At 38.3% G+C, this 15930-nt stretch overlaps 1 protein-coding gene across 1 annotated transcript; it reads right to left on the bottom strand.

Annotated features, from left to right (window-relative positions):
* Positions 1-11504: 11504 nt before the first annotated feature.
* LOC108677749 (cysteine-rich hydrophobic domain-containing protein 2) lies at positions 11505-13785 on the bottom strand. Its single transcript, XM_018166020.2, has 4 exons — positions 13508-13785; positions 12843-13053; positions 12287-12403; positions 11505-11888 (listed from the first exon to the last, which is right to left on the bottom strand). The coding sequence occupies exons 1-4, from the start codon at positions 13621-13623 to the stop codon at positions 11838-11840; spliced, it is 495 nt and encodes a 164-aa protein (XP_018021509.1). The 5' UTR covers positions 13624-13785; the 3' UTR covers positions 11505-11837.
* Between the last annotated feature and the right edge of the window lie 2145 nt (positions 13786-15930).

The raw sequence follows: 15930 nt of genomic DNA, 5'->3' as shown, positions 1-15930 counted from the left end.
CAAAATAAAGGCGTCCCTAATAAACCCTGGGAATGGAGTAATCCAGGAAGGACACTTAAAATAAAACTTAATTTTAAAATGTTTGAAGCATTCAGAGTGTCCTCATTCTTTACTAACAGTACTCTGAAGTCCTCCTCTTCCTTTTTAGATGATGTGGTTGTAGAATAAATGACATTTTCTGTGATTTTTAATTGTTTTTCCTTTATTGATATGATATAACCATATCCATACATTACCGTACTATTGATGTGATATTACTGTATCCATGAACATGCCATTGAGCAGTGATAACCACCTTGTCCACTGCAAGCTCAGCAACCATGCAGCATTTCTTCTGTATGTGTAAGCTTACAGGATGGCTTGTAATTTCGCATCATTTTGACAGGGTCAAGTGAACTCACTATAACAAAAAATATTGTACAAAACATAGGTGAAATAGAAAGGAATATCTTATTGAGGACCAACATATTTTTTTTAGGTATAAATTATTGTTTAGATTAATTACTTTTCATTCTATGTTCCCCAGTGCCAATTATATCCATGACATTCTATGCACAATTTTGTGATGACCAATGATGCATTAATTTTTGTTAAGTTAAATTTTTTTGCTGAGCGAGGTAAATGCAATAAAAATTTTTTGTTGTTAATGATTTTTTTTCTTTTGTTAACTGGAGCCTTTACTAATCAAGGTTCCACTCCACACTTAGGATAATGTAGGCTTTTGGGAAATTTTCCTGCGCATAATGAGTTTTTTTAACCTGATGGTCGGTGCAATTTGCGCAAAATTATCTACCTATATATTTTCTCTTTGCGCAGGTTTCTGTGCCAATTCCGGCAATCGATTACAAGCTGCGCCGTTTGGCACAAATACAACAGACAAAAAACTCAAAATATTCACTATACATTTAATTATCCCCCAATAATATATGACTTCTCTTGATATGAATAATTTGGTCAAAGTAAGTAATCTAGAACTTTATTCTAGAAGAAATTTTCTCCGTATTCTTATGGCAACATAGTAGTTTGTTTACATACCATATTTAGGTAATCAAATATTCTGTATGGATGCAAGGCAAGTGGTGAAGAACCAATTCCTCAGAAAGTGGACAAATGAAGTAATCAAATATTAATATTAGATGGCAGATTTTGCTTGTTCTATATATACTTATAGTGCACTGATATGGTTATTAGAGGTTCTATGGTTAATGAAAGGAGTCAGAAATCATTTAATCATTCTAAATATATTTCAGGGTGTGTAGGTACCAGTATTTAAAAAAAAAATTGCATGACTTTTCCATGACCCGGTTCTAGTAATCTTTGAATGTTAACTAAAAAGAGAGAAGTCGGCACAGCAGAACCAAACTTTGACACAAACATGACAAGATGTGTATCAAACCTATGCATCCACTTGTATATTTATTTGATTTTACAATTTTATTACGAATTCATTTTTTTCCGCTGGTTCCAAAAGGAACTGCTTGGCATTAATGGGTTAACACACCAGAAAAACACTTCCTTTTTTTATTCCTTTATTTGCAAATTCCATGACTTTACATAAGCTGAAATAAAATCCTATGACTTTCCAGGCCTGGAAAATGAAAAATCAAATTCCATGACTTTCCAGGTTTTCCATGACCAGTACACACCCTGTTATTTAATTATAAGAAATTATTCATCAGTCTAAATAATGGAAAAATAGTTTTCAAGCGCAAAAGCTTTTTTTAAAATTAAATATGCTTAGACATAGCTGTCATCAGAAATTCCCAACAGAATGGTCTGGCAACACTGTCTTTAAGACTTATAGGTACATAACACTGATACATTGTCATATCACATGACAATAGATCATGTCACACACTGATACATTGTCATGTCACTCATGTCACATGACAATACATCATATCATACACTGATACATTGTCATGTCACATGACAATGATGATGTTGGGATGTGTGCCTTCAACAACCAAACAAACTAGCAGCAGCCAGCGCCCAGAAGGCAGCCCTCCAAGTAGTTCAATAATAGAGAAGCATAAATAGATTTCTTTGTACATCCTTGAATCAACAGAAAATTGATTACGACTAAAAATAATGCTATGAAGAGCTTATACTCATTTTGGCTGTATTTAATGATACCAATTAATTTTATTACATTATAACAAATTTATATGCAATGTAATGATACACACTTATATCCAAAATACAGAAAGTCATGCTGAAATGACGTTAAGACATTGTGATAAGGTCTACAGTACCCTAGCGGCCCTCCGCTAGGGTGCAGATCATTTAGCCTTCTTTTTGTACCATTAGTTCTGTGGATATTTCCCGTGTGGGCTTATGATGGCCATGTGGACTTATGATGGCCGTGTGGACTTATGATGGCCATGTGGACTTATGATGGCCATGTGGACTTATGATGGCCGTGCAGACCTACAATGGTCGTGTTGACTTAAGATTGCCATGTGGACTTATGATGGCCGTGCAGACCTACAATGGTCGTGTGGACTTAAGATTGCCATGTGGACTTATGATGGCCATGTGGACTTATGATGGCCATGCAGACTTATGATGGCTGTGTGGACTTACCTTGGCTGTGGTGACTTACGATGGCTTTGTGGACTTACATTGGCCATATGGTAATACTGTTATGATAGGAGATATTGTATAAATTCATAGCAATCATCCTCGTGTACTTTGGGAATTAGGAAGAGTAATTTCTTTGATTGATTGTAACAATAACCTTGTTCATTCGGTAGAATTAGTTACAGACTCAGGAAAAGTCATTAAACCTATTACCAAAATGTATCCGTTAGAAGTTACTGCAAAGTAACTTCTTCTAAGTACACTTACTTCTAAGTACATTTACACATATTGTTATTAGGTACCATAAAATGGGGTTACTTTGACCGGCGGGGTAACTTGGACCACTTTTCGTTTTTTTAACAAAAACCCCCAAAACTCAAAAACTATTTGACATAGAAAAATTTTGTCAATGGCCATCAAAGGCCTAATACTGAGGCTACGTAACACAATAGAAAGATTTGAAAAGTTTGCATATCTAATAGGTTAAAAAATTAATAATGTGACCCACGAAAAAGAGCTATTATTTAAAGCCTGTCGGAGTACCCCCTCCAATTTTTTTATTTTTTGGTATAATAATTCCAGGTTTTGATGCATTGTAGTAGAACTCTTCTAGTTACATATGCAAATGACAAATTTCAGGAAAGTGTCATAGTTTGCAAATGGGGGGCACCGCCCCCCAATGGGGGAACTTTGACCACCTAATGGCAGCCGAGATGGGGTAACATTGACCGGCTTGGAAATTGAGTTAAAATTACCATAGGTACCTATATAACATATTTTATGTTTGATACACCTGTTAATGTTTTTTTCTTTATGTTTCAGACTCTACAGAGTCTTATATATGGTAATTCTAACTTAATTTCCGAGCCGGTCAATGTTACCCCATCACGGCTGCCATTAGGTGGTCACATTTCGCCCATTGGGGGGCGGTGCCCCCAATTTGCAAACTATGACACTTCCCACAAATTTGTCATTTGCATATGTAACTAGAAGAGTTCTACTACAATGCACCAAAACCTTGAGTTATTTGGAGTTATTTTACCAAAAAATTAAATTGATTTTACCACCCGGTCAAAGAAACCCCAAGAGCTGGGGTAACAAAGACCATCACTTTTTTTTTAAAATTACATCAAAACTATGAGAGGCAGGAGCCAGCAATTCATGGTGAGTGAAGCTAGAGTATAGACCTGTATTTTGCATGTTTCAATTCAAGTTTAACTTATCTAGTAAAAAAATGGCATCATTTTGAAAAAAAAAAGTGGTCAAAGTTACCCCATTTTACGGTTCATAGATAGATACTGTCAACTGGGGCTACTAGGGACGATTTCGAACGTTTTTCATTCATAACTTCTTACCATGAAACATTTCATAAATAAGTTTAGGCTCATTTCAAAGCTCTTTGCAAGGGCTATCGCAATGCTTCTCAAAAAGAATTTCATATGCTATTTGTAAGGTGCCAGAAGCAAATAAAGAGTGTCCTGAATAGCCCCGTCAAACGGGGCTACTCGGGACACTTGGAATAAAACTTAATTTTAAAACATTTGAAGCACACAGACTGTACTCATCCATTACTAACAGTACTCTGAAGTCCTCCTCTTTCGTTGTAGATGATGTAGAGGTAGAATAAATGAGATTTTCTGTGATTTTTACTCATTTTTTCCTTTATTGATATATTACCATATACATTAATTACCGTATTATTGATGCGATATTACCGTATCCATGAACAGGCCATTGAGCATTTCAACTACCTTGTCCACTGCAAGCTTCATATCAGCAGCCTTATAGCATTTTTTCTGTATCTGTAAGCTTACAGGACGGCTTGTAATTTCACACCTTTTCAATTGGGTTAAGTGAATTTATTATAAAAAAAGATCATGAAAAACATACCTGAAACAGAAAGGAATGTTTTAGTGACAACCATCATATGTTTTGAAGAAATAAATCATAGTTTAGGTCAATTACTTTTCATTCTATGATGCCTGGTGCACAATTCCATATATGACATTCTATGCACAATTTTGTGATGACTGATGATGCACTAATTTTTCAATAAGTGTAATTTTTTTTGCTGAGCATGGTAGATGTAATCAATATTCTTTGTTTTTAATTAATTTTTTTCTTAACTGGAGCCTTTGCTAACTGAGGTTCTACTGTAAATGTGTTTTTGGGGTGTCCTGAATAGCCCCATGGGGTTGTCCCGAGTAGCCCAGCAGTGCGGAATTGGCCGCCATTTTTTTTGAGTGAGGTATGTTAATTCCGCAAATAAAGTTTTCATGCTGACACTTGTCTGCCACTTTTTTCTAAGTGAAAGTTTTTAATACGGCAAATATTTTTTTACTACAGACCTTAGCAGAAGTACCTAACTTTTAAAAATATCGTTTTTCACTGTATTTTCAGGAATTTTTCAGAGCTAGTAAATGTAGTATTTTTGAACTTCCTTTATACTACATAGATAGGAAAAATGTTGACGTTTACGCCACTATATTTATTTTTGCAATATTCCAATTAATATTGCTACTAAAACAGTTTTAAGCCATGTCGGAGGTCTGTCCCGAGTTACCCCGCCCGTCCCGAGTAGCCCCGGTTGACGGTACATATAGAGATAGATACAGACCTACATGCATTACATAAATGACCAGTGATGTATGTATGTACATACAGACATACAGGGGAGACGTTACATAGCACTGCATGACCTCTGCTTGTTTCCCGCCCTTTTGTGATCAAGCCAGTCACACGTGAGTCAGTCATACCACACCACGCTGATGGTAAGCATACCACAGCTGTATTCTTATATGGTATGGTATGTATACACATCTGATGGTATGATGGTATTCTAATCTTTCAATTGTTCCAAAATTTTTACAGCTGCTTGCCTATGATAACGTGCATACAGCAATCCCTTGATTAGCACGGTTTTGAATACTGCGGTTTTGATTAACGCAGAAAAAAAATTTGCAACCTACCTTAATCTACGCGGTGCCAGTTTTGATTAGCGCGACTTTTTTTTTCACAATGCATCATTTTCCTGCCTCTAGCCAGAGGTGTTACGTTCGTAACAAAAGTGTTACTTTTTGCTTATTAGATCTTATGTTGTTACTTTTGTCACGACTTTTGACTTTTGGAAAAATTCGCCAAATGTTGTTACTTTATGAATTTCAGCCAATAATTCTTTAAATAAGGTCCCGTTCCATAGGCACTCGTGCTGACTACAGAGTCGGTTTAACCGCGCCTTGTCTCGTTCATAACTCGAATGGTCGAGTTTGGCAACGTTCGCCGGTAAGTGCGCCATGCCGGTGCTCTAGTTACTCATTAGCCTTCAACTGGTCAAGATCGCTGCCATATCTACTGCTCACTTTTATCAAACTACATAAATTTTCCTTGATAAATTACCGTCATAATTATGGACAAAAAGGGAATGCTTAAACATAGAAATTTCACTTTGGAGACTAAGCTTTAAATAATTAAGCATTTCGATAATGGTGAAACGAACACGAAGATTGGTGAAGACCTAGGGTTTCCCGAGTCAACAATACGCACAATTTTGAAAAAATCGTCCGAGTATCAAGAGATAGGCAAAATTGCTTCTACGTCGTACTGTGCAATTGAAATTGGATTCGTTTCAATTGCACAGTACGACGTAGAAGCAATTTTGCCTATCTCTTGATACTCGGAAGAAACGAATCCAATTTCAATTGCACAGTACGACGTAGAAGCAATTTTGCCTATCTCTTGATACTCGGACGATTTTTTCGAAATTGTGCGTATTGTTGACTCGGGAAACCCTAGGTCTTCACCAATCTTCGTTTTCGTTTCACCATTATCGAAATGCTTAATTATTTAAAGCTTAGTCTCCAAAGTGAAATTTCTATGTTTAAGCATTCCCTTTTTGTCCATTCGTTTTTCAGTAAAAAATAATTCGTTTTTCAGTATTCGTTTTTCGTTTTTCAGTAAAAAATAAATGTCAATTCATTCACATTTCTTTTATTTATTTCCCATGTTATTTAGAAAAAAAATATGATGAATTTTAGTGGAAAAAAAATTATTATGTAAGTTTGCTATTTTTGAGGATTCATTATAATTATTCCCATATTTTCTTAAGTTTGATTAGCGCGGTTTTGCTTAACACGGTAAAACTCAAGGATTTATTAACCACGTTAATCAAGGGATTGCTGTATTTTCTTCCCAGCCGTTGTTGTTGTTGTGGCTTCCTGGTCTCATTTTTATAAGAGACCCCCTCGCGCATGTACGACACCACCGACAGGGGGTCGCTTCAGAGCTGCATGGCCGAGGTTATGAGGTGGTGTTGTCTGAGATCCTGCCAGAGCGGACATTCCAGAAGAATTTGAGTGATTGTGTGGGGAGCTCTCAGGCAGGATGGGCAGGTGTCTGTGTCTGCTTGGCCTATTCTGTTTGCATTGTTAGGGGCCACATGGTGGCATATGAATAAGTAAGAAGTTGTAAATTGCGTGCATTAATTCTCTTTTCTTTTTGTTATCCCCAGTGTTTGAATACTAGTTTGTTTAAATACTAGTGTAAATACAGTGGTTTAAATACTAGAGATGGCCAACTAGCCAGTTTAGTTTTCCCTGATTTTGCTTAATGGTGGAAGTGTAAATGTACCTGCAATCTGGGATTCTGGCCACGCTGACATCCTTGATGACCTGCCACCTACCTGCTAGGACTATTGCTGCTCTTTTATAGGTGAGTCCAGGGAATACTCTCGCCATGCATCTTAGTTCTTATTGTTACTAGTAAACTCTTTTGTAAATATCATCCTTTTTGCATTGAGGTTTTAGAACTGTACATGAGGTAGGATAATGTTTCTGCGTTCAAGTGTTAGATTGTTGGATAGGGTTTTATGTTCTTCTGTCCTGGCATTTTTGCAGAGCAGCAAATTCTGGAGCCAATCCAGGACTGAACCAGAGAGCTGAGCTGGGCAAATCCAGGGCTAGTATTTGGGCCACTGCTGCGCAAGCTCACCAAGAGTCTTGGGTTGGGCTGGACCACGTGCCGTGAAGGTGTTGAGCCAGCCTGGAGCCACGTGCACCTTGAGCCAAGCACCCTCTAGTTGAGTCCTTGCTGTCCATCACCGGTAAGACCACCGCCTTCTTGCTTCCTCTGCTCCTCAGTACTGCTTCCTCGTGACGGATCCAACCAGGCTGGACACCAGACCAATTTCAAGGCAGTTATTTCCTGTTTTATTTTCGGTTCAGTTTTCTCTTTATTATTCTGGCCCAGTTTAGTTAAGTTAATGTTCACCATTTATTCAGTTTCTGCCAGTTTGGGCTACTGGTTTTATTTTGGTTTCACGTGGTAGGCTCATCCCATCACCCATAAGCCCTGGGCTGTCCCATCACTAACATATTAACCTTCACCATTCATCTTCATGTACCACTATTTTATTTAATATATTTTTTGCTTGGTTCTGCTTGGTTTGTTTTCCTGAGTTCCAGTTTATTGTTTTCCCGTTAGCTGGTACTATACCGGCCGGCCGCTGACCTTTAGACGGGGCGACCCCCAACAGCATATGTTTGTAGTGAAGGGTGGTGGCCGCAGCGCAGCCTGGCTAGGTGTACTCTCTCCAGTCTAGAGAGCTGTGTTTCTGTGCTGCTTATGTCAGGTGGTGGGTGCCCAAGGACTTTGTTGTTGTCGGCCAGCTCCAGCGTTCTAAGTTCCCAGCCACTGCAGTCCCTTCAGCATTCCTTTCTATGCCGATGGTTTGATATAAAAAATATATACATTATACAGATACATCTGCATTATGTCATGGCTTTGTTGTTAAAAGTATATTATCTCATAAGAATTTGTAAGAATATTAAACAAAATTTTTAAATATTCATTACTTGGCAATTAGAATGACAAAATACTGCTTTATGGTATAATCAAGTAATTATAATCAAGAGAATTGATTATTATCTCAATTTCGAGGTATGAATAATAGCAGTCGTTTGTAAATATTTTTTGTTAAGAAGTATTATGTTAAGAAGTTACAAAGAATTCTTTGAGTGTATAGGACATATTTATAAAATAATCGCCAGCAGAGTTATAGATAGACACATATTAGCGGAGAAGGGCTTGCCGTATTTTGATTGAATTGAAAAATTTGTACATACGAATGTGCATGCATACCATATGCACATACATACGGTTTGCTGCGTTAGATGCGATTGTTGTTAACTCCAGGTTTTGATGCATTGTAGTAGAACTATTCTAGTTACATATGCAAACGACAAATTTTAGGAAAGTGTCATAGTTTGCAAATGGGGGACAGGGGGCGCTGCCCCCAAATGGGGGAACTTAGACCACCTAATGTCAGCCCTGACGGGGTAACATAGACCGGCTTGGAAGTTAATATAAAATTACCATATATAACATATTTTATGTTTGACAGCCTATTTATGTTTTTTCTTTATGTTTCAGACTCTACAGCAGTATGGAATTCTGTATAGGTAATGTATTATCATGTTAACAAAAGAAAATGTATCGAAAAATTTACCACCTTACACCTTCCACCGAAGTGACAATTGATACTCTTACACTGAGCTCGTCAGAAACTGCAGACACCCGGACAGCTGCACTTCCTTTAACTCGCTTGCGTGTGGTTTGAAAACCGATTAAAAGTTGGCGACTCTTCCCTCCAATACATACACTAGTCATGTATCCCTATCAACAAATTTTGTAGAAGAATATGTTCCAAAATAAAAATAAAAATTACGTAAACTTTTGCAGAAAATTTTCACGATTTCACCAATACCAACAAAGTTCTCGAATCCACACGGAATGATGGGATAAACTGTTAATCTTTCACGGCGTATGGCAACATTGTGTTGACTGTTGACATTAGACAAGACGGTGTCAGACACCTTGTTTTGGTCTTGTTAAGTTCAATTTCATAATAAATAGATTTGTGAGAGGCAGGAGCCAGCAATTTATGGTGAGTGAAGCTAGAGTATAGACCTGTATTTTGCATGTTTCAATTCAAGTTTAATTTAGCTAGTAAAAAAAAATGGCATCATTTATAAAAAAAAGTGGTCTAAGTTACCCCATTTTATGGTACCTTAAATTTCCAGTGGCAGTCAGGAATTAGGTATCATGAGTTCATGACAGCATTTTTTTTTTCTTAGGTACTAGTCATTAATCAATATTGCAGTCTTCACAATCTAGAGACAGAGTTAGAGTTAGGCCTTAGTGCAATTGTGCAACTGTGATCTGAGTCTGAGTGAAGCTGTGAACTTGTGAAGGTGAATGACCATGAATCATCAGTCCAAGACTCCAAGTCCAATGCAATGGTGAACTGTCAATACACAAAATAACAAATCTTTATATTTTTCAAAGTTCAATAAAAATAATTGATAGAGTTCAGCTGAACTTGAATTACTAATGAATAATATAAACTTAAATGAATCCTTGTAACAGTGCATTAAAACTTAAATCAATTGAGATAAACTTGAACAAGGGAAACGAGCAAAATTATACTGAAGAATTAAGTGCAAGTCAAACGTAAACAATGGCAATGCACGATAAACGCAAATATTACCCTATATTTGAATTTGACCTTCAAATTCCCTGATACAAGAGAAAAATGGAAAGAAACAAATTTTGACCTATATTTGAAGATTACCGGTCTTCCATAAAGCCTCCTTCAATTTTCCGTATAAAGCGTCAGCTTGCCTAATTTGATGTACACAATCGATTGAATTGCCTCTCCCTTCATCGTTTCTTACAGGAAGCGAATGAATTCTGGTAGAGCTTGAGTTGAAAATGATACAAATGCGCATAACAACGATAATTATAAAAAATCACGTTTAATCGTCTAGCGCTTATCGAAGCCACTTATATCATGTCGATGTGACCACTTATTTGGGATGGTGGTTCATCAAACAACATATCAAACGTCTGAGGCCGATGTCCCAGAATGTCTCCTAAAAGTTAACAAAATTTGCCTTAAATGAGGAGTTCATTTGCGTTTTAACAGATTTTTCGACGAGGAAGTGTCATAACCCATTATTATTTTGCTGTTTAACAGGACAGCACCTTTCTTGATCTTGGTCAAATCCAATTCATACTTCACTCACAACAACCTCTTTGAAGTGACTAAATCAATGATTTGAGTTCCAATAAAATTCGTTTCAATGCTGCAATCAAATCCTCCTTCTCTTTTATAATATTGTATCATCAGACCGATCAAGTTATACAAGCACACATCTAATACATTATACTCTGCCTACACGAAGTTTTTCTCTCCCTGTCAGCCAACTGAACGAACCATGCCTCTGGATTGGACGAGCTAGTATCACGGAGTAAACAGATTCTGGAGGGTGGTGACTGGTTATAGGAGCAGAGACGACCTCACTTAAGGTCAGCTGTCGCACCTGGACATGGCAGTGATCGATGAAGTTTCTGGACTAGTAGCAACTTGCAGCCAAATCACTTCAGATGCTCTATCATATTAACACTTAGAAATTAACTTGTTTCTCCTTCTACTTCACTTCCACTCGCAGTGCGGATCGCATCAGCGCGTGGAGGAAATCACCAGAGAGAGAAGAGGCAAATCCAAGTAACGAAAGTGGCCTTGACAGCAGATGAAATTTTGACGGAGCAAGGATGTGTTTTCATTCCAATAGTAGTAGAGAATGCCTTTCTTCCTTTAAACGTTCTTCTCTAGCCGTCGCGTCCTCGATAAAAAATCTTCTGGAGGCATCCCGCCGGTATTGATATTCAGAGGCCGTGGAGGTCCTCGGGCACGATCGCCCCGCGGATTAGACTTCAACAAGGGCGGTCCGAGGCACAACTAAAGGGAAATGACCGGCGTCAGTGCAAGTTTTCGGGTGGACGACGGCTGGGTAAGAAGACATCACCGTCACAGTCAGGTGGTAGCATGGACGGAGCTTACTCGCAGGGTATAAAAAACGTGATAAGGTATTCAGGTTATTTACTCGCTTACGATCACTACAATGCTATTTCTACTTAGGGTGGGTCTACCCATCACAACACAAGCCCACGCGTTTCGTGGCTCAGTCATATTGTATTTAAGTGTAATTAATTGTTGTGTAGACGCAGGTTGCTAATCACAACACATCAGTCGACGACAAACACAGTGTTATCTTAACGTATCCAGTTAATAGTACAGAGTCTCTTACCACATATAAATGTACAACGAATGACATGATGTTTAACGTGAAATGACATAAAATGAGTATCAGGCAGGAGACCGAACGCTGAAGCTGTACAGTTGCAGCGCTGAGGAGTCAGTCAGGCCGAAAGATGTCTTTTTTGGGGATCATCTCGATGACCAAAACCTGCGCAAAAATAGTAAAATTGCCGAAGGTGTATCTGTGAGTCAGATATTACGCGATATCGATAAGAATGTTAAAACACGAGTATGATCATAAATAAAGTACCTACAAGGTCTGGATCATCACAAATTTCGAAGCACTCAATTGTACCAAAACATATTAAGATATCGTCGAGTTGCAGATGGAAAGTAATAATAGGCATCAGCAACGAAGAAGGGCAAGAAGACAGCAACATAATGGATGACATTCAAGAGGTCGCTAGCACAAGTCGCCTGCTATCCGTACGACAGAGAACAAAGCCCTATGTATGAAATGTCCCGAACAAATCCTGGGTCAAGAGTCAAGACTCACTTCAGAAGACTATTTAAGCCCTCGTGTCTGAATTATATCATTAGACTCACGTATTCCATGAGGGCCGCGTTGTCACAGCGGCGGCGTGCAAGGCGCCAGTGGAGGCCTAGCGCGTGGTACAGGCGCAGGTTCTCCGCTTCCAGCGCCTTCTGCAGCGTGTGGCGTGTCTGAGGTAGAGGAGATTTTAATCATTCTGCTGTGACCAGGAGGAACATTAGTTAATAGTTCTTAGAGGGTCGTTAGGGATCCTTGGGGGCACGTAATAAGCTTATTGTGCCTGAGTGAGAAATACTTAGATGCACATGAGTGGAGGATACTTGAGTTAGTGAGGGGTTTACTAAACTCAGGTTAATTCGAGAACTATTAGCTTTTAAGAGCTTTCTAAGGGGTTGAAGAGAGAGGTTTTTAGTTCAACGATGCCCAGCGTTACAAGCACATGAGTATCCTGGTATAGACTCACCCTCTTGCTGAGGCATATGACAGGCCAGAGGGTATAGACTCACCCTCTTGCTGAGACATATGACAGGCCAGAGAGTATAGACAGCCAGAGGGTATAGACTCACCCTCTTGCTGAGGCATATGGCAGGCCAGAGGGTATAGACTCACCCTCTTGCTGAGGCATATGACAGGCCAGAGGGAGCAGCCACAAGTGCAGAGGCAGAAGCAGCACCCGCAGAGCAGCCAGCGCGCCGAGGCCGGCAGAGTCTTCCTCAGGACGCCGTTGAGTCGCCCAACAGACGCTCTGAACTCCTCCGGCGCCAGCCGTCCCGTCAGCTCGCTGGGAAAGTCCCGGCAGAATTGGCTGCTCAGCCCGAATCTGTGTGGCACAAATGTAATTTTTAAGAATTTTATCGCAACAAACTTTTAATCGGGATAAATGTACAGCTGGTTTATTTATGCTGGTGTTTCTTTTGATCAGGGACGGTCCTCTTCCTGGACCACACTTACTGAACAGCACCACCCTCCTCCTGAACAGCACCACCCTCCTCCTGAACAGCACCACCCTCCTCCTGAACAGCACCACACTCCTCCTGAACAGCACTAGCCTCCTCCTGAACAGCACTACCCTCTTCCTGGATAGCACCACACTCCTGANAACAGCACCACACTCCTGAACAGCACCACACTCCTGAACAGCATTACTCACTACAGCATTACTCACTACAGCACTACTCAAAGATTGGTCATCCTAATAATCAATATACCTTGCTGATCACTGAAGACCAACTACTGTAATATAACTACTGCACTGTAATGTACTAAATACTCACACTGTAATGTTACCAGTACCACGGATAATGACTGGCTCAGCCACTGGAATATAGGACTCAAAGGATGAAGCATCCTCATCATCCATTGCAGGATCAATGGCATCAAAGTCAGCCATGATGAATTAATAGAAATCAACAACCTAACATTGTCTTATTATGTTGCTTGAGTAGACAACTTGATTCTGCACAGTACTTAGTATATGTTCAGTCCACGTCATATTTATTTAACCAATCAATTGATTGAGGGTATTAGGTTGGCCTGTTTTAAAAATGAATCTGCAATGAATTTTGGTAAAAAATTAGACAAATTTGTAGCAGAGCTTTGAGACAGATTTTTAGTGTCCCAACAAAGATTAAAGAACAGTATAAAGACAGATTTTGAGAGATCATAAATTCATCACAATAAGGGAGGTGTGAAAAATGAAAAATTTAAAGGTATATTAAACATTTGATCACCGGTTATGTAAAGGTTATTGCTAAAACTGTCAATCAAATTTGCTAGCATTTTTAAGGGTGGGGTAACTGTCCTCCAACATTTTGCAGAAATGTTGTAGCAGCTAAACTAATTAAAATATTGCAAAACAAAAAATAGTGGCATAAAGTTCAACATTTTTACTATCTATGTAGCATAAAGCAAGTTAAGAAATCATACATTTACTACCTCTATGAAATCCTTGCGAAAAAGAGTGAAAAGTGAGATTTTGGAAAAGTACTAGGTACCTCTGCTAAGGTCTGTAGCAAAAAAAATATATTCACTGTATTAAAAAATTTTACTTACATATAAGTTGCACACAGGGGTTGGCTTAAAAATGTGATTAACAGAATTAGCGTATCTCATTCCAGAAAAATGTTTTGGCCATTTTCTGCACAATGGGGTAATAAGGGACACACCCCAGGGTAATAAGGGACACCCCTAAAAACGCATTTACAGTAAAGCCTTGGTTAGCAGTCTCCAGTAGATAAAAAAATCAATTACCAACAAAGAATTTTGATTAGATTTACCACTCTCAGCAAAAAAATTTAACTTGACAGAAAATTAGTGCATTATCGGTCATCACCAAAGTGTGCATTGAAAGTCATAGATAGAATCGTGCACCGGGCAACATAGAATGAAAAGTAATTAATCTAAACTGGATTTTTTCTCAAAAAACATGATGGGTGTCACAAAAATATTCCATTGCGTTTCAGGTTCGTGTGTTCTTTACAATCTTATTTTTTTGTTATAGTGAATTCACTTGGCCCAATTGAAATGGTGCAAAATTACAAGCCATCCAGTAAGCTTACCCACAGAAGAAATGCTAAATGGCTGCTGATATGAAGCTTGCAATGGACAAGGTCTATGCTCGAAGGCATGTTCATGAATATGGTAATATCACATCAATAACACAGTAATGTATGGATGAGGTAATATCATATCAAAAAAGGAAAAACAAGTAAAAATCACAGAAAATGTCATTTATTCTACCTCTACATCATCTACAAAGGAAGAGCAGGACTTCAGAGTACTGTTAGCAATGGATGAGCACACACTGCATCCTTCAAATGTTTTAAAATCAAGTTTTACTTGAAGTGTCCCTTATTACCCCGTTCCCAGTGTTAGTTCAGGAGGCTTTTACCTTGCGTCTGGCTCCTTACAAATAGCATATGGAATTTTTTCAAAGATGCCATATGATGGCCCTTACAAATAACCTTTAAAATGAGCCTAAACCCATTTATGAAATGTTTCATGATAAGAAGTTATTAAGGAGAAATGATCAAAACTATCCCTTATTACCCTGTTTGACTGTACTGCTTTGGTAAAAATCCACCTACAGGCTGTGAATCCTATGACCATAAATGAGACAAAAATGCCCTTGTTTGCACACTCTTGCTAATGTCACCATTTTTATTGCCTTCATTTAATGTAGGTATTCCATAAAACATACGAGAAACAGCATAATTTTCATATAAATTTTCAAAAATTTTAAATGTAATCAAGCACAAAATATATCTGCCTTATGAGTTGCAACTAGAGCTTTCCACCATTGTAAGTGCAAGATTCCCACTAGATGAATTACCTCCAAGCTTATTCCTAACAAAAATATACAACCAGGCCGTAAGATTTCAATCCTAGGTAAAATGATAGTTTTTGCCTGTTATTATAGAAAAATTTTAATATACCAGATTGGCCTGTTAGGAAAAAAATGACAATGATAGGCTTCAAATGATTGGCTTCAGCCTTCTGGGCAGAGTTAATGTAGCCATGCAAGCCATTAACCCAGGGTGCAGAGGGTGGAAGCAGCATTGCCAATATATGGGTTTTCAAGCCCAAAGCGTTGCCAACTATTTTCAAGATGTGTTGCCAGGTAATTTTTAATGAAAAGCCATTTACGCTGAGTAATGAAAAACTATTTACAAGCCACGAACTTATTTACAAGGTTGCA

Source organism: Hyalella azteca, unplaced genomic scaffold (genome assembly GCF_000764305.2).
Source record: "Hyalella azteca isolate HAZT.00-mixed unplaced genomic scaffold, Hazt_2.0.2 contig16248, whole genome shotgun sequence".
Classification (NCBI taxonomy): domain Eukaryota; kingdom Metazoa; phylum Arthropoda; class Malacostraca; order Amphipoda; family Hyalellidae; genus Hyalella; species Hyalella azteca.
The sequence above is the reverse complement of the archived record's forward strand: the minus strand, read 5'-3'. Positions and strand labels throughout refer to the sequence as shown.